Source organism: Leptonychotes weddellii, chromosome 4 (assembly GCF_054177405.1).
Source record: "Leptonychotes weddellii isolate Sample4059 chromosome 4, ASM5417740v2, whole genome shotgun sequence".
Taxonomy (NCBI): domain Eukaryota; kingdom Metazoa; phylum Chordata; class Mammalia; order Carnivora; family Phocidae; genus Leptonychotes; species Leptonychotes weddellii.
This window is the reverse complement of record NC_138372.1, coordinates 657,299-677,072: the sequence shown is the minus strand read 5'-3', so window position 1 is coordinate 677,072 and position 19,774 is coordinate 657,299. Positions and strand designations below refer to the sequence as shown.

Sequence of the window (19,774 nt, the reverse complement as noted above, 5' to 3'; positions counted from 1 at the left end):
AAAAACAAACTGAGGGTTCTAGAGGGGAGGGGGGTGGGAGGATGGGTTAGCCTGGTGATGGGTATTAGGGAGGGCACGTTCTGCATGGAGCACTGGGTGTTATGCACAAACAATGAATCATGGAAGACTATATCTGAAACTAATGATGTAACGTATGGTGATTAACATAACAATAAATTTTTTTTTAAAAAGACTGATATTCAGAAATAAACGTTAAACTCAGTAGTTGACAGGTAGAATCCCCTGTTGAAACACTTGCTACTCTGGACCTTCCCTCTGCTTGCTCCTTACGGCAAATTTAGGTGCTGGCATAGAAATACTTGATGATGTAATTTTTGGTGTTTTAATTATTTAATTCATTAAGTAGAATTAATTAAGCAGAATGACTGTTTTTTAATTTTATTTATTTGACAGAGAGAGCACAGCGAGAGAGGGAACACAAGTGGGGGGAGTGGGAGAGGGAGAAGCAGGCTTCCCGTGGGGCAGGGAGCCCAATGCGGGGTTCGATCCCATCATGATCCGAGCCTAAGGCAGACGCCCAAGGGCTGAGCCACCCAGGTGCCCCAAGCAGAATGACTTCTAATAGTGTAATTAAAGCTGAATTTGAAATCTAGATCTTTGGCACATTTATAACAATAATGTCTTTGAGTATTTTTCCATGTTCTCAGTTGATAAATATTCCTTCCAGCTTCATGCAATAAAAATAATTCACAGTGAGGCAGTTTGCCCCTAGAGGATTGTGTCCCATATTATTCTTGTACTCAAATTTTTATCCCTTTCAAGCTATTGTCTCATTTTCCTTCGTAATATATGGCTTTCTATTTTCTGTATTTCCTAGTAAGTTTGATCACTTAGGAACAATGAAAACATCTTAGTTAGCCTTAGAATATCACTTTATAGTTCTTACCTGTTTCACAAGGTCATTTTATAGATAAGAAAACAGATAGTAGTAGGGCGCCTGGGGTGGCTCAGTTGGTTAAGCGACTGCCTTCGGCTCAGGTCATGATCCCGGAGTCCTGGGATCGAGTCCCACATTGGGCTCCTGGCTCGGCGGGGAGCCTGCTTCTCCCTCTGACCCTGTCTCCTCTCATGCTGTTTGTCTCTCTCTCTCTCTGAAATAAATAAATTAATAAAATCTTAAAAAAAAGAAAAGAAAACAGATAATAGATACAACAGCCAGAGTCTTACCTGAATTTGATTGTCTTTAGTCCAGATCCTTTGCTCGTAGAGTTTAGCATCAGGTGTTATTTGGCTTGAAAACAAAGTCCTTGGTTAACATGATCTGGAGGGAAAGTTCTTTGGGCTGGACATCCAGTGCTTTTTGGACTTCTTTCTCTGGGCCCCATGGCTCCTGGGCTGTTAGAAAGACAGAGCGAGGAGCACGTGCAGGTCTGTGGCAAAGTACAGGAGCCTCGGCAGGCAGGAGAGGAAGCAGCACCCGAATCTGGGGTCTCCAGGACCACGCGGCTTCCAGTGTGGTCCTCCCCACACAGGCTCCATTTCTGAGGTCACAGAGTGCAGGACCTCTGGCGGCCCTAGACTGTGTTTGAGCCAGGGGAGGGGGGAGGCGACGCCATCCTCCTCCTTTCTACCTTTGTTTCTCACCGTTTGTAGAGGCTCTCCGAAACTTTGGTGTGAAGACCTGGGGCGAATGTGTGTGAAACATTACTAACTTCCCGCTTTGTCATTCTTATTTCCTAGGATGCTAGAAAAGCATGTGCAGATGCAACGCTCTCTCAGGTAAGGACCCCTCTACGCAGAGGCGCTTGCCTGGCATTGGGCTGGTTCTCAGCGGCGCCTGCACTCATTGCCTTGAGAGTGAGCTGTGCTCTTCCTTTTGCACAGTGAGGGTATAAACACTGCTTGAAGCATTTCATTCGGAATGCACAGGAAGTCATGTTTTTTGGGGTGATAGATAGATGTCTCACAAGCCTTTCTAAAGTCCAGTTGGGCAGATCCTCAAAAAGTTGCACATAAATTATGAACCATCGGTTCTACTCCTAGATGCACACCCAAAACTGGTGCTCAGACAAGCACACGTACACGTGTGTTCTCAGCCGCGGCAGTGTTCACAGTTTCCAAACAGTGGGGACGAGCACAGTTTCTGTGAAGGGATGAGTGAATCACGAGGTGTGGTCCATTCACACGGTGGAATGTTAATCACCCATAGCAAAGGATGCATTACAACGTGTTTAGCAGCATGGATGAGCCTCAAACATGATGCCCAGGGAAAGAAGCAGACATACAAGGTCACATAGTGTAGGATTCCACAGATCGGAAATGTCCAGAACTGGCAGCTCCAAGGAGACAGAAGTTTATGAGTGGTTGCCAGGACTTCGGAAGGAGGGTGGGGGATGACTGTGGGCTTTCCTCCTCGGGGGGAAAGGGGGGAAAGCTGCTGGAGCAGATGGAGGTGGTGTGGTAGTTGCACACAGGTGGGCATGTGCTAAACACCAGCAAACCGTTCACTCTAAAATGGTGAGTTTCACATTGTAGAATTGAACGGAAATGTGGAAGAAAAATTGTATTCATACTTCTGCCAAGGATGTTTAAATGTTTTACATTGTCCCAGTGCTTTAGGGGATGTGGTTTAGTTGGGGTTAAACAGCAAGTTAAAGAGAAACTTACACTGCGTAGAAGTCCTAAATTTGAATTCTGAGATATGCTTCGTGTACTTTGGACTGTGCCTTTTTTCAGACCCATTATTGGGGTGCCTGGCCAGCTCAGTAGGCAGAGCATGCAACTTTTGATCTTGGGGTTATAAATTCGAGCCCTATGTTGGGGATTAAGTAGAGATTAATTAAAAATAAAATCTTAAAAAAAAACACATTGTGATACACTTAGTCCAGTTGTCAACGCAGAGTCGTTAATGTCTGTTTTTTACATGTTGGAGTGAATCCGCAGGTCTGCACATCCAGTTCTGTGCGACAAGCAACAGCATTTCTAGTCACTGCTGACTGTTGTCCAGATCAGTGCCCAGCCTGGTCGCTGTGGACAGTGTGTGAGCAGCAGGCCTGTGTTCAGTGTGACGGGGGCTGATGGGACTGTAACTTGGAAGGAGAGCAAGCCTACAAGGACTGCGAGGCAGGAGGCACTAGGCCTGGATGAGCAGTTAGAGGAGGGAGGGAGACCTGGGGAGGTCAGCGCACCTGTGGACCGGTGCCATGTGCTCGTTATGGGGGGAGAGACAGAGGTCTTGAAGAGCAAGTAGAGTGACAGACTTCATTCAGACCATGAAAGGAAGGTAGGTGCCGTGGTAAGCAGGAGAAGTCACAGTGGAGAGCTGCAGGGACCGGGTGGACACAGCCAGAATGAGGGCAATGGGGCTGCGAAGGAGGGTGGGAGAGGAGGCCTCAGGGGAAGTCATTCCATGACAGACTGTTAATTTGCAGTAACTTTTGTTTTTAAGATCACAAACAACATCGACCCAGTGGGAAGAATCCAGATGCGCACCAGGAGAACGCTGAGGGGGCACTTGGCCAAAATTTATGCCATGCATTGGGGCACGGATTCCAGGTGTGTGGGAGCATGAGCAAAACATAGTGCTTGAGGGGCGCCTGGGTGGCTCAGTTGGTTGGGCGACTGCCTTCGGCTCGGGTCATGATCCCAGGGTCCTGGGATCGAGCCCCACGTCGGGCTCCCTGCTCGGCTGGAAGCCTGCTTCTCCCTCGCCCACTCCCCCTGCTTGTGTTCCCCCTCATGCTGTCTCTCTCTCTCTCTCTCTCTCTCTCTGTCAATTAAATAAATAAATAAAATCTTTAAAAAAAAAAAAAAACATAGTGCTTGAGACACTCAAGGATTGTTCTGTTTTTCTGAGGAAAAATAACCTGAATTCATTTGCTGTTATTTGTAAAGACAGAGTGAGGACGTTGGCAGATACCTGGGCAGGCCACGTGTAGCACGACAAGCGCACACTCCCTGTGCGTACTTTGCTCACCTGGGCTGATGGTGCACTGTCATTGCTTCACCACCCTCATCGTGTTTATATCAGCCGTGACCCCCCCCCCTCCAGCTCCACTGTGCCATGCCTGTGTGACCTTGGGGAGCTTATACAGCTTCTCTGTGCCATGGCTCCTTGCCTTTCCAGCCTGTTCCTCATGACTCCTTGGCCCCTACCCTCTTGTGGTTTCAGTGTCCTGGCTCAGGGATCATAAACCTGCCTTGTGGTGTGGGGAAGATTAAGTGTGTTGAGCCTTACAGCGGTGACTAAAGCATCCTGAGTGTTGTGCATGCACAGGTTTGCTGCTGTTTTCTTGGAGCCCACAGGGGACGTGTGGGAGTGCACGTCTTAGCTGCTGCCCTGCCTTTTATCTACCGTCCCAACAAGAAAATGCCCCTCAGGCGCTCATTGCTTTACTTTAACTTCTGCCCCTTATTTGGACTTCTTTCCCCTCTGGGTGGCTCATCTCCATCACGTCATGGGTCCTTTCTTCCTCTCCCCTCTCCACACCTCCTTCTCTTAACCTGCAACATCACCAGAGTGCAATCTACTCAACTCTCTCTTTCTTTTAGAGGCTGCTGGAGAATCTGTCTCTTCTACCTTTTCCACCCGAATAATTAAGTAACATGCTGTGTGACTTAGTGGCTGTAACATGCTCTTTCAAATACCTGATGTATGATTCTCAAAATGCCTTTCTTGGAGTAGCATTATTTTGTGTGTGTGTCAGAGAGGAATTGCTTGGTTTCTCTTTGTTCGTGAAATTGTCTGCTTTAGAGTGTAAACAGCTACAGAACAAAAGAATCTATCTTTAGTTTGTTCTATATGCTGTTCAGTACAATTTCAAATGCAAATGAGAGCTAACTTTGATCATTTTAATGATGGCAATAATCAGAAAGACTAAGAAAGGGGAAGGAAAGAAAAATGCCCTTGCTAATCAGTCCACCTTGGAATTTGTTATCAAAAGTAGACGGTAACCAAATGATATATTGCCTCCAGGGCTTTTCCTCCATCTGTAGGAACATCAATGTCCTTACCAGACAGGACACTTGATAGACACTGCAGCTGGGTTGTGCTCAGAACCTGGTACTCAGGAATCCAGCACTTGGAGCCTGGTACTCAGAACCTGGTTCTTGGTCTAGTACTTGGAGCTTAGTGCTCAGAGCCTGGTACTCAGGAATCTGGTACGTGGAGCCCAGTCGTTGTCTTGGCTCCCTAAGCAATTTGCTCTCCTGCAACAGCCGGTTTCTAGTTTGGGGAGTGGCATAGGTGACACCTCCCTTATGCCTAAGGGTCACTGGGAGTACCAGGTCAGCCTGCAGGCCGCTGTGGAAATGAGGACTGGGGCTCAGCAGGACACCAGATCATCTAGCTTCCCAATCACTATGTGCAAGGCTTTATATTCCATCTGGTTCAAACACAAGTTGTGCTTTGAAAGCCTCAGAGTCAGAAGGAAGTAAATCAAGGGCATGAATAAGTAGCACCAAATTGAGGGTCGTGGTCACCCCTTAAAGAAGGGGTGACTTGGGAGGCTGGTGGGGGGTGTTGTGGTCTTGTTCTGTTTTTTGGACGGGAAGGTGGGCACATGGGCACTTGTTTTATAACTGCTTTTGAAACTGCACAGTTACGTTTCACAGTGCCCTCATACAGGGGCCCTATTTTATAATCACAAACAAAAGAAAACAAAAAATGATATTAAGGAGGATCTCTGCTCTTCAGAGCCTTTCAGATATTATTTTTTTGTAGATAGCCATATTTTCTGGATAGGTAAATTTTTGTCTTTTTAAAGTCCAAAATATTTGTTTTTCATGATTCAAGGCTGTAATTCATGAATACCAGTTATCTTACCATGTTTGTATAATTTATAGATGCTTTCAAACTGTTGTACTGACTAGCAGTTTATTTTTCAAAACCATAGGAGAGCCCCACAATAAGAGGTTTGTGCAGTATGCGTGTGTATACGTTTATGTTTATCGACATGATATATTCATTTATACTTAAATTCTACTTTTTACAACATTTGAGAGTCTCTTTCAGTTACATGAGTTAATGTGAAACTCTTTCTCCCCTTTCTAAAGTCTGCTGAAGTCTTGTTATGATTGAGAGCAAAACACAATTGGCCCAGCTAAGCCTGAGAGCCCTCCCTCCTCCAAGTAAATGAGGGGCCAGAGGCATTTGGATGTGGGCCTCTATTCAACCTCTGTTCCCAGCTTCCTGGAGCCCTCACTTCCTTGCTGGCTCTTGCCTGTGTGTTCTGGGTGGATGGTGCCTCATAGTAACTGACTTGTGAATAGCTGAAAGCTCTAGGGGCAAAATTAATTCAGTTCTCCAACAGTTGTCCTGTCTTGGATTAAGAAGTGTCCTCGCTCACCTTCTGGAGGATCATCGGACAGCTTAACATTTCTCTAACCCCTGGGCGAGTCAGCAGATATTAAGCTCTCTGACCAGGAGACTTTCCTAAAGGTGACCCTCATGGAAGATGAGCTTCTTTATGTTGGCTTGGATAGTCCATTCAAAGCCTGTGTAAAGGGCCAACCAGAAATTGAGGAGCAGACTGAACCTTACTCTGTTACGTGGAAGGAAATAGCTTTAAGTGCCTAATAGGTTTGTTACTGAACCTAGGTGCAAGACTTTGCTTTAAGAAACTGCATCTGAGGGGCGCCTGGGTGGCTCAGTCGTTAAGCGTCTGCCTTCGGCTCAGGTCATGATCCCAGGGTCCTGGGATCGAGCCCCGCATCGGGCTCCCTGCTCGGCGGGAAGCCTGCTTCTCCCTCTCCTTCTCCCCCTACTTGCATTCCCTCTCTCACTGTCTCTCTCTCTGTCAAAAAACAAATAAAATCTTAAAAAAAAAAAAAAAAGAAACTGCATCTGAAAAATGATAGGTTAGACCTGCACTTAGTTTGATTCTGTGATAAGTTTTGCAGTGCATCAGTGAAAACATTAGTGTTCTTTGCCAAACTCATTGTTGACTCCCTGTAAAGGAAGTTTGTGCATCAGAACATAGAATTTGATGGAAAATATCACAGTTGTCAGAATGTCTTGAGTAAGTTTTACCTCCAGGTTTTCATCAGTTAGTAAGTCAAATATGCTCTTGGCTGAAATGGTCAAAACCTGTGCTTGATTAAAATCTTTTTTTTTTTTTTAAGATTTTATTTATTTATTTGACCAAGAGAGACACAGCAAGAGAGGGAACACAAGCAGGGGGAGTGGGAGAGGAAGAAGCAGGCTTCCCACTGAGCAGGGAGCCCGATACAGGGCTCAATCCCAGGACCCTAGGATCATGACCTGAGCCGAAGGCAGATGCCCAACGACTGAGCCACCCAGGTGCCCCTTGATTAAAATCTTTAAAATTAAAAATGTGTTGGGGCGGTGGCCATGCAGCCCTGTCCCCACCTCACCAGCCGCCCTGTTTCCAGGTACCTAGAGTGTTCTGGTGCAGAGGTTTAAAGACCCTTGGGGGTCACCTGTCCCCCTCCATTGGGGCGGTTGGGCCCATGGGGAGTCCGGAGTCTCCCGCAGGTCTGACCCTGCCACTGTCCTCTCCTACGGTAGGAGGGCCATCCAAAGCCTGGCCCTGCACACGTGTCCTTGGGGGAGATGGAAAACCCTGGGCTCTTGTGCAGCATCTGAACTCACCCCTGGGGGCATTGCTGGAATGCTCTGCCTAAAAAAAAAGGAAAGAAAAAAATTTTAATCTGTCATTATTTACCATACTGTGGCGTATCTCTGCCTAGCATTATGAATAGAGCCTCCTTGTCATTGCTTGAAAATAGCACATTCTGTAGCACAGAGTTCTTAGGGTAAGTAGCTGTGGTTCCCAGAATTACTCTGTCCCTTTGCCCATTAGTCATGCTTTCCTTCTGCAGTATCCTGTCTTAATTCTGCAAATACAGACAGAGCACCTTTTCAATACAGGATCCCAAACTTAGCAGTTACCCAAAGCAAGAATCATGAAGAAAATTCATGACAGTTACTAGTCTCTTCTGCTGGACAAGACACGATTCTGCTGCAGTTTGTCATCTCTTTGCAAAGCAGGTGGGAGGTTAAGCCCCTCCTTAATGTTTCTAGGAGACCTGGATTCCACATTTAGCTCAGTCTGGGAAATTTTCATGATTTTTGTTTTGTTTTGTTTTTTTGGTGAGAAATGTCTCATAAATTTGGAATATCTAAAAGGTGATTATTCTTTACTGTCAAAGCTTTCTATATGTCAAATGGAACATAAAGTTGTATACTAAATATTTTCTGCCACCTTTGGTTCTAAAAGATCTGTATGTCTGAAATTTGATTTATAATGAACAAAAACCAAACATAAGCAGTCATAAGAAGTCAACCTATTGGGGCGCCTGCGTGGCTCAGTCTGTTAAGTGTCTACCTTCGGCTCAAGTCATAATCCTGGTCCTGGGATCAAGCCCCATGTCGGGCTCTCTGCTCAGCGGGGAGCCTGCTTCTTCCTCTCCCACTCCCCCTGCTTGTGTTCCCTCTCTTGCTGTGTCTTGGTCTCTGCTGCTCCCCCATGCTTGCTCATTCTCTCTCTCTCTGTCAAATAACTAAATAAAAGTCTTTAAAAAATGTAAAAAAAAAAGAAAGAAATCAACCTGTTAGCTCACCAGAGAGTGGCTTTGGTGATCTAGTCTGCATTTGAAGGCAAGCACTCTTGAATCTGAACTATTATTTATGGGAGCATTTTCTTTCGTGCTTTCAAAGTTGAGCTAGCAATTAGACCTTTTTATTTATTTTTTTTAAGATTTTATTTATTTATTTGACAGTGAGAGAGGGAACATAAACGGGGAGTGGGAGAGGGAGAAGCAGGCTTCCCGCGGAGCAGGGAGCCCGATGCAGGGCTCGATCCCAGGACCCTGGGACCATGAGCTGAGCCGAAGGCAGACGCTCAACTGACTGAGCCACCCAGGCGCCCACAATTAGACCTTTTTAATTTTTTTTATAAGTCAGTGTGCTCTGTCTCAAACAAATGTGACACTGAAGTGTGTGTTCGTAGTCACTCAGATTTAGTTTGTACTGTTGCTGTGGTACTGATGAGTTTTCTTTTGTCCTCTCCCTGCAGGCTTCTAGTCAGTGCCTCACAGGATGGCAAACTGATCATCTGGGATAGCTACACAACAAACAAGGTAAGGACTGCAGAGTCCCCTCCCTGAGAAACCAACCCAGGAGGAGGCGGGCTTCTCACCTCCAGTCCACTTGTGTACAAACATACCACACGGATAGGGAGGGGAATCACGGTGAGTTTTCAGTGTGAAGCCGAACCACATGGCTAGCACGTGCTGCTGGTGTCTTCTGCTGTGGGCCATGGTCTCATTGCAGGGCAGGTGGGAGCTAAGTCCCTCCTTGATGGTTCTGAAAGACCTGCATTCCAGAGTTCGTTCAGTCTGAGAAAGTTCGTGATTCGTTTAAAAATGTAGAAATCCAGCTTTTCATTTAGTTATTCGTTTTTACAAGAGATAATCTGAAAGGCAGTGTACTTTGAAGTATAAATTAAATTCTTTTAAATACTTAATCTAAGGTTGTACTGAATGAGGAAGTACTTGCTATCACTTGGTCCATACGTAGGAAAAGATCAGACTCAGTCATTTTTACTGGAGAGTACTAAGATTGCAGTATTTATAACAAATCTATCCCAAACATGGGGAGGTCTGTGGCAGGATTAATTACAATGTCTAGATTTGTTACTTCACTAAAAACATTTTGTTTTATAAATCAATTTATAGCCATTGTGACAGGTTTGTGAACTGTTTTCTTTTTAATGTATAGTCTGGATTAGGAGGCTCTAAAACTATTACTTAGGTGCATACCTAACCATAAATTGTGACCTTAACAAGACTGCAGATTAAATTGGTGTGCAGCACTGGGTTTTGTTTTTTTTTAAGCTGAGATCAGGAGTCAGACCACTAATCGGCTGAGCCATGCAGGTACCCGATGGATTTCTTATTAAATTAGTACTTTATCTGACTGGCCACATGTATAAGTTATTTTCAAAATAATTCTGGCCATTGTTTTGTTGTGTCACCTTCTCTGCAATGAAAGTTGAAGACTGGAAATAGAATCATAGTGTCCATAATTAATGTTTTTGAACTTGAGTGTGTCTGCATCATCTGTGTTCTGTCATTTAGGTCCATGCCATCCCTCTGCGTTCCTCATGGGTCATGACCTGTGCATATGCCCCTTCTGGGAACTATGTGGCCTGCGGTGGCCTGGATAACATTTGCTCCATTTACAATCTGAAAACTCGTGAAGGGAATGTGCGTGTGAGCCGCGAACTGGCCGGACATACAGGTACATGTTCTCACCAGTAACTTTAGAGCTGGGATAATTGTCTGCCGTGCATTATATGCTTTGGACACGCACCTCTTCTCAATAATTATTTAATAAGTTGGTTGTAATAATGGCCAGAAACATTCTGAAAATGAAATCAAAGACAGGCTTTGATATGCCTTCACTGGTAAGAAACCTTTGGATTGACGTCACCATAGCATCCTGTTTTCAAGGATCTCAGGGACTTAGGTCACTGCCTTCATAGCTGGCAGCCACCCTTTTTTATTTTATAGTAACATAGTTCAGTCTCAACCTTTGTTTAAGCCATCTTGTATCTTGAGTGCCTTTCCACGAGGGTTTCCTAATCTACACGTGCATGTATACATATGCATACACACATATGTACGTGTACAGATCCAACCTGGCCCCCTTAATACACTTCATACCCACTAGCACTCCTGTTGAAAAGGAAACAGAATAGAGTCCTCTAGGTTGTTCTTTTGAACACAGCCAGTTTTAAGGGTTAGGTGGTATATTAATTTGCCAAGTTTAGTTTACCTGTGACACTTGTTATTCATAACAAAAAGCATAGTGTTTCTTTTTTTAAGATTTTATTTATTTATTTGACAGAGGGATACAGCGAGAACAGGAACACAAGCAGGGGGAGTGGGAGAGGGAGAAGCAGGCTTCCTGTGGAGCAGGGAGCCCGACGTGCGGCTCGATCCCAGGACCCTGGGATCATGACGTGAGCCGAAGGCAGATGCTTAACAACTGAGCCACCCAGGCACCCCAACCATAGTGTTTCTGAAAAAGGAAGTCTTGTCCTAATATTTTACTTATGTGGCTGTCTGCTCAGTTCTCACAGTTAGACCCCACGAGGCTCACCTACAGCACATGCAACCAAAGAAATGATCATAAGTGAAGGAGTAAATAATACTGCTTTTGACTCTAGTTAAGCCTTTTGTTATTTATTTATTTAAAGATTTCATTTATTTATTTGACAGAGAGAGACACAGTGAGACAGAGAGCACAAGCAGGGGGAGTGGGAGAGGGAGAAGCAGGCTTCCCTCAGAGCAGGGAGCCAGATACGGGGGCTCGATCCCAGGACTGTGGGATCATGACCTGAGCCGAAAGCAGACGCCTAACGACTGAGCCACCCAGGTGCCCCAGGCCTTCTGTTAAATTAACTGTAGCAAGATAAGAGTACGTCCGTGGTCCTTTTTTTTTTTAATTTGTGTGACTTTTTGTTTGTTTTTGTTAAAGTATAATTAGCATACAGTATTCCGTTAGTTTCAGGTGTACAGTATAATTATTTAACGCTTGTATACATTGTTCAGTGCTCATCACAGTAAGTGTACTTAATCCCCTTTATCTGTTTCCCCCATTCCCCTCCAACCTCCCCTCTGGCAACCACCAGAGTTAGATCGGATTGGTTGTCCTTTACAGATGTGCTCCCTGCATTTCGTTCATTTCTGTCCTACGTTATCTCCTGCTCTCTGCTTGCTCTGGGGTTGCTTCCTTCGTAATTTTCTAGCTTCTTAAGGTGGAAACGAGACCTTTCTTTTTTCTTTTAGACCTTTCTTTTTCAAATAGAAGCACTTAAAGCTATAAATTTCCCTTTAAACAGGGCTTTAACTGTATTATCATTCAGCTTGAAGTATTTTTAATACCCTTTTGATTACTTCTTTGATTCATATGTTGCTTAGATGTATGATGTTTAGTTTTCAAGTACCTGAAGTTTCCTTACACAACTTATTACTGATTCATAGTTAAATTCCATTATGTTCAGAGAACATATTCTGTGGCATTTCAGTTCTTTTCAGTTTATTGGGACTTGTTTTTAATGGAGCAGAGAGTGTCAGGATGAGCAGGCCACATACACTTGGAAACCAAGTCTGTTTTGCAGTTGCTGGGCAGTGTTGTCAGTGTGTTTGTTCCAGCCAGACTTTTGATCCTGTTCAAGTCTCTTATCTTTACCTCTGTGAACTGCTGGGGGTGGACGTTAAGGGCCCTGATGGTGGATTTATCACTTTCTCCCTTTAATTCTGGCAATTTTTGCTTCCTATGTTTTGAGCTCTCTTAGTAGAAGTATATAATCATGATGAAATGTCCCTTTTTCTCTCAGAATATTCTTTGTCCTAAGTCTGCTTTATCTGATGTTAGTGGAGTCACTCCCGATTTCTGTTGTTTCCGCACACTTTTCCCATCCATTTTCTTTCAACTTGACTGCGTATTTACAAGGAGGGTCCCTTATAGACAGCATGTAGTTGGGCTGTGCCTTTCATCCGTTCTAAGGGCTCTGCCTTCCTAGTGGTGTGGGCCCACTGCCGTTGGGTACAGGGCGCCCACAGTCGGCTTTGGCTCTGTCGTGCCGGGACTGCTCTGCTTTCCTGCCCTCTGGGTGCGATACTAACTAGCTGAGTTTATCTGTTGGCCCGTTTGGTTTCCTCTGTGCATTAATTTTTAGTGGCTTATCTAGGGATTACAGTGTACATTCATAACTTTTCATGATCCACTCAGAGTTAATATTGTGTCAATTCATATAAAATACAAGAGCCTTGGAGCCGGAAAGGCCCATTTTTCTGCCCTTTATCGTTCTTTTTTTTTTTTTTTTTTTTTAGAGAGAGAGAGAGAGCACAAACAGGGAGGGGCAGAGGGAAAGCGAGAATCTTAAGCAGACTCCACACCCAGCTTGGAGCCTGGTGGGGGCGGGGACTCAGTCTCATGACCCTGAAGTCATGACCTGGGCCTATATCAAGAGTCAGACCTCAACTGACTCAGCCGCCCAGGTACCCTCTGCCCTTCCTCCTTCTTTATCATGTTTTCATAACTATTGATCTATATGCCCCCATCATACATTGTTTGGCTTCTCCCTTCTTGGCCTTTGAAGAAACTTGAATTGTCTTTTGCTTTTACTCCAATATTTACCATCTCTAGTGCTCCTCCTTCCTTTCTGAGGATGAGAGTTTTCTTCTGCAGTCTCTTCAGCTTGATGAGTTCACATTAGTTTCTTACAGTTAGTGGAGGTCTGCTAGAGTGACTACTCCATTTTCATTTTTCTGAAAATGCCACTTTTCCTTCATTCTTTTTGGGGCGGGGAGGAGGGGAGAGAGTAGGTGGAGGGGGAGGGGGAGGGGCAGAGGAAGGAGAAGAGAGAGAGCCTTAAGCCAACTCCACATGCAGCACAGAGCCTGAGCTGAAACCAAGGGTCTGGATGCTCAACCGACTAAGCCACCCCGGTGCCCCAAAGGGGTTTGTTTTTTTTTTTTAAGTTTTTATTTTATTTAATTTATTTATTTTTAAGATTACTTATTTATTTATTTGACAGAGAGAGAGAGAGGTAGTGAGAGCAGGAACACAAGCAGGGAGAGTGGGAGAGGGAGAAGCAGGCTTCCCGCCGAGTGCGGAGCCCGATGTGGGACTCGATCCCAGGACCCCAGGATCTGACCTGAGCTGAAGGCAGATGCTTAACGACTGAGCCACCCAGGCACCCCTTATTTTTATTTTTTTAAGGATTTTATTTATTTATTTGTGAGAGAGAGAGAGCACAGACGGAGAGGGAGAAGCAGACTCCCCGCTGAGCGGGGAGCCCGATGTGGGACTCGATCCCAGAATCCTGAGATCATGACCTGAGCCGAAGGCAGACGCTTACCGACTGAGCCACCCAGGTGTCCCTATTCTATTTATTTATTTTTTTGTTTTTGTTTTTTTAAGATTTTATTTATTTATTTGACAGAGAGATACACAGTGAGAGAGGGAACACAAGCAGGGGGAGTGGGAGAGGGAGAAGTGGGGAGCCTGATGCGGGACTCGATCCCAGGACCCTGGGACCATGGCCTGAGCCAGAGGCAGATGCTTAACGACTGAGCCACCCAGGCGCCCCGCTATTCTATTTTTTTAAGTAAACTCTACCCCCAGCGTGGAGCTTGCACTCGTGACCCTGACATTGAATGTTGAGCACTCCGTGGACTGAGCTAGCCAGGTGCCCCTGTTTTCCTTCATTTTTGAAGAGTATTTCTGCTGGATATATTGATTTCTGGGGTTGACATTTTTTTTCCTTTTAGCACTTTAAAGCTTTTTCTTTGTTTTTTAGCAGTTTGATTATCATGTGCCTTGGTGTGATTTTTCTTTGTATTTATTGTGCTTCAGCATCTTGAATTTGTAAAGTTTTGTCCTTTACTAAATTTGGGACATTTTAGGCAATATCTCAAATACATTTTCTGTTCTGTAGTGTCCTCTCCTTTTGCACTCCAGTGCGTGGGTTGTCATATGGTCCTGTGGGTTCCTGTGACTCTCTTCTTTTTTCTGCAGTCTCCCCTTCTTCAGATCTGTTCTCATGCTCATGTGACTTCTGTCACCTCCAATTTTGAGTACCCAGCAACCTGTATATGTCAGATGTTCTGTTTTTAGGTTGTGGCATTTTTGTTTGCTTTTTAAAAAATATTTGTTCTTATTTTTCTGCTGAGATTTCCTCTCTTTTTATTTATTACATGTATATTTGGTATCCTTCATAGTTATGAGAGCTGTCTTCAGAATTTTTGTCTGCCATTTCAACAGCTAATCCTCTTGAGGTTGGTCTTGGTGTCTCTTTTCTCTTCAGTATGGGTAACGTTTTCCTGTTAGTACGATTAGTACTTTGAATACTTCCCTGGATGTTGTGATGTGTTGTGTTCTGGCATACCCACGCTGCATCCTGTCAGGCAACCACAGAAGCCTTGTCTGTCCGTTTCCCATCAGCCAGGCCATGCGGAGCGTGCCCTTTGCCTGGGTGGTTCACATGTAAGCTCTGGGCATGTAGGTGTGTGATCGAGGGCTCCTCTTATGTGGATTTCTCCTTTCCACGCTTGCTGCTTTCACTTTCTGACGGTGGGTGCCCGCAGATCTGTCCACTGGCTACTCAAGAAGGTTGGGCACAGATCTTACCCACGTGCTCTAAGATGGGGGCCGGCCATGAAGACAAACTCAGGCCCTTTCTTTTTTCCAAGTGTAGCTCCCCTTCATTGTGTCTGCTTTTGTTTCCTGTGCCTTTAGATGTTTGTTTGTTTGTTTTAATGATTTTTTTAGCAGTCTCCACACCCAACATGGGGCTTGAACTCATGACCCTGAGATTAAGAGCCGCACACTTCACTGAATGAACCAGCTAGGCACTCCTGTTTGTTTGTCCAGAGCTCATAGTTGTTTTCTGTGGGAAAGTTGCTCCTGTGGGTAGGAACCGCTGCCCCACCACTGGAAGCCAGAGCAGGCTGTCCGCAGGTCCTTGTAAGCTGTGTGACTCTGTCCAGTGAGCACACTTTATAAACCACTTTATCGCGTTGATGAACTTCCAGCATGTAAAACACATACGTTCTTAATGTTTATCAATCCCTGATTTATGATCAGATTCAGTATATTGACTTCTATTTTTAATTAAGGCTTTAGATTTTTTAACACTGCATTTGTCGAAACAAGAAATAAAATGAGTCTTAGAGGAAATATTTTGAAATTTGTTTCCTTCCTATGTCATGAAATTTTACTTTCTGGAAGTTGAGTGGTTTCTTTTTTTTAAGATTTTATTTATTTATTTGAGAGAGCGAGCACGAGAGGGGGTAGGGTCAGAGGGAAGAAGTGGGGGGAAGGAGGAGAGAGAGCAGGTGAGGGGGGGAGGGGCAGGGAGCTGAGCAGGGAGCCCTATGTGGGACTCGATCCTGGGACTCTGGGATCATGACCTGAGCCGAAGGCTTTTGCTTAACCAACTGAGCTACACAGGCATCCCCGTCGAGTGGTTTCTTAAAAACATTTGGGCTCTTAAGAGTATGTGTTCCTTTCTTCAGACATGGTACATAGTTTTCAGCTTCGAGTCAATAAAAGTTTAAATCTCACAAGCTTAAACTAGTCTTGTTTTATTCAGAGGGTAAAGGTGTGAACTGGTAGTGTGTTCAGCACATCTGAGGGTTTGCTGTCTTTGTCTTGTCTCAGACCTGAGTGTCCATTCATCACTTAACGATGCCTCTCTCTGGCCCGAGCATTAGGTTGAGAACTCTTGGTTAAGCCACGGTTGGGACATTTTCTTGTAGAATCTTAGAAACCCGGTTGCACAAAATACGCCTATGTGTGCTGTTACCAGCACGCATACTGAATCCTTCCTAGTCGTGTCTGATAGTCCCAGGACAGGAATCATGTACATTCAGCTTCAGGGATAAGGCTCTTCATAATCAATTGTGTCCTGCTATTGTTTCCATGGAATATAAAGGCCCATATGGAACAAACAGAAGCTTCTTTCTCTAGAGTCAGCTACCCAGGGTTTGGAAACTCTCTGCCAGTACTTCAAAGAGGAACTCTAAGATGGTGCTTGGTCTTACAGAGTAAAGGATGCCCTCTGGAAGCAGCTCATGGACTGAATTCACAGCGATTGAGATGGGACATTTATTATCATTAGTATATGGTATAAATTTATATATATATTATATAGTATAAATATAAATGTATTACATACAGAATACAACTTTCTGAGTGCTGTTTTGGTGGAAATCCTAATGTTTGAGAAATGAGGAACTCCCTGAAGACTCACATCTGACCAAGGTATCAGGCCTGGTGTCACAGACTTCTCAGAGCAGGTCCCTGCATGCTAATGAGGAAGGAACTGACACTTGCTCTTAGAGGTTCCTTCCTTCCCAAACGTCTCATTGCAGTGCGGACACACTGCCCTTCCTGACATCGTTCTGGTCAAGATGGCTACAGAGGCATAAACATTTTGATCAAGAGTTTAGTCAGAGGTTTTCTGGTACAACGTGGTATGTTGCTCAGTGACTGCCTAGTATTCCTGCCAAACCAGCAGTGGTGGCTAAAACTTTGTTTCCTCGGGAAAGTTTGTTCATCTAATCTGAGGCTGAATATTTTACATTCCTGTGAAAGAACAGTGGACTGGACACATTGTCTGTTAACCACTTGTTTGTCTAGCACATGCCAGCAAACTTGGATGTGGGGGGAAAGATGTCTCCTCGTCATTCTGCTCCAGCGGTTATCATTGGGCTGCTCTTTGGCACCCTTTTCATTGGCAGTTAGTTAAGTGTGATGTGGTGTGTGTGTCACAGTCTGGGAAACTCAGGTCCCACTGCTCACTAAATAATCTCACGAACCATTCCCAGGGGGTTGGGCTGCCTGACGCCTGGCTGAGTGCAGAGCTCACAGTGCCATCTGGGCGTGCTTGCCCCTTGGCTTCCCTCTGGATGGCTCCCTTGGCCTCCTTTCCATCTGGCCTGCTCAGCAGCCCCAGCAGAGAAAGAGCCTCTTTTCCTAGGGTGGCCACAAGTCCTGGATCCAGACCTCACACCATCCTGGAAGGATGATGGCAAACTGCCCAAAACTCTTAAGCTCTGAGAGGACGAGACCACATAGCCTTGTGAATGCATCTGAAGGTGTTTCTGGTCTGCTTGTGTTTTCATCTGATTCCATCTTCTGCCATTAACGTTTTATAGGTTCGTCTCTCTTTGGGTACTGTAAACTCTCTTAACTTTTATGTATTTATTTATTTTTAAAGATTTTTATTTATTTATTATTTGACAGAGAGATTGGCAGCGAGAGAGGGAACACAAACAGGGCGAGTGGGAGAGGGAGAAGCAGGCTTCCCGCGGAGCAGGGAGCCCGATCATGGTCATGGGATCATGACCTGAGCGGAACGCAGACTTAACGACTGAGCCACCCAGGCGCCTATTTATTTATTTATTTATTTATTTAAGAGGGGGGAGGGAGGGAGAAAATCCCAAGCAGGCTCCACGCCCAGCACAGAGCCTGACACAGGGCTCGATCCCACGATCCCGAGATCTCGACCTGAGCCGAAATCTAGAGTCAGAGACACTTAACTGACTGAGCCCCCCAGGTGCCCCTAAGCTCTCCTAACTCTTAATAAAACCCTTCTTAGGCATTTCCTCACTCTCACATCTTCGAGTTCCTTCATCACATCTTTTTTTCCCTTTTTACCACACTCCTTGAACAGTGTGCTCTCACCCTGTGCTCTCCAGCTACTGTACGCACCGCAGAGTGGGGCAGGTGGCTTTCCCTGTAGCTCTGGGCTGCGGCGCGCTCCCCCCCAGGGCAGAAGCTGCAGCGGATGCTGTACAAGCACTTGCCTGGTGGGCACCCGCAGTGGGGCCTTGTGTCTCTGACTCCAACTTCAACTTAGCCAGAGCGCCCAGCCTGGTGCCCTGCTGCGCTCTAGGGGTGGGCTGGCCTAAACCACCACCATGTGCTCACTGTTGAAATTTGGGGAAATAACTGTAAATTCGCTTCCTTTGTGTTTTGAACCTATGATCTCACCCAGAACTATGATGTTTCTAAAGAGTTGAGAGAGTTCCATTGCGTGCTGATGTGTTCCTGTTGCTGGATGTCTGGATGGTTTCCAGTTTGTCAGTAGTGTGAACATTCTTGTAGGTGAATGGCCCCTCAAGCTCACAGCCATTTTCTTGGGATAAATCACCTTAGCTGGGTCTTCTGGTCTTGGGGCAGGGGTGCCACACGAGTCACTCTTCTACCCACATTGGTACTCCTGGCTTTGCTCTGTCTGGATTAGTAGCTTCTCCAAACTCAGAAGTAAATATATTTGTTTCTCTAGCAACAAATTCCCAACCAAGCAATATGCTCTGTCAGGATGTCCTGCCTCTGTCCTCCAGGCCTCAGCTGATAGCACTCCCTGATCTCCCCCCTGGTCCTTGACCCAAGCACCTGCTCTCTGCACTGCCTATTTCAAGCCTCCTGTCTCTGGACTGTGGTAGCCTTGTCCCTGCACCAGGCTGTCCCCAGCATGTCCTGACACTGTCATCCATGGTCTCGGTGAGGTGCATAGGGACGCCCTCATGCCAGTGCACCTCCAGACTCGGCACTCGTGCTTGTTGGGGTCTGTTTTCCCAGCCCCTCTGTAGGCTCCCAAAGGACAGCAGCACCGCTGGCTGGCCCCTGTGTAGCATACCCCCGACCCTGGGGCAGACCCCACGTACACACACACACACCGGGTGGGGGCCGTCTTCACCTGAGGTAGCCCCACGTACACACACACGTACACGTGTCTGCACAGACACAGCCCTCCCAGGTAGTTTATTCATTCTTCAGTAACAAAGATGGTAACTGCCACCGATTCTTCCAGACTTCTTTTTTTTTTTTAAAGATTTTATTTATTTATTTGAGAGAGAGAGAGCAAGTACATGAGAGGGGGGAGGGTCAGAGGGAGAAGCAGACTCCCTGCCGAGCAGGGAGCCCGATGCGGGACTCGATCCAGGGACTCCAGGATCATGACCTGAGCCAAAGGCAGTCACTTAACCAACTGAGCCACCCAGGCGCCCTCTTCCAGACTTCTTGAGTGCACATCCCCAGTTGCTGGGACGACTGCAGCTCATCAGAGAACCCAGTGCTGATTAAGCCACTGAGAGAATTGAGCCATGTATTTCTGATTTCAGAGCCCACATTCTTTTTTTCTTTCTCTTTTTTTTTTTTGAAAGAGCGCATGAAAGCGAGAATGGGGGGAGGGGCAGCTGGAGAATCTCAGGCTGACTCGCCACCCAGCACAGAGCCCTCTATCCTGAGATCATGACCGGAGCCAAA

General features: G+C 45.6%; 1 protein-coding gene across 2 annotated transcripts in view; it reads left to right on the top strand.

Annotated features, from left to right (window-relative positions):
• Positions 1 to 19,774, top strand: part of GNB1 (G protein subunit beta 1) — a 40,435-nt gene that overhangs the window by 10,489 nt on the left and 10,172 nt on the right. For both annotated transcript variants that reach the window (XM_081817307.1, XM_081817308.1), the window contains 4 exons: positions 1,702 to 1,740; positions 3,410 to 3,516; positions 9,000 to 9,063; positions 10,063 to 10,225. In XM_081817307.1, the coding sequence (XP_081673433.1) occupies positions 1,702 to 1,740; positions 3,410 to 3,516; positions 9,000 to 9,063; positions 10,063 to 10,225 (373 nt within the window). The remainder of the gene's footprint in view (positions 1 to 1,701; positions 1,741 to 3,409; positions 3,517 to 8,999; positions 9,064 to 10,062; positions 10,226 to 19,774) is intronic.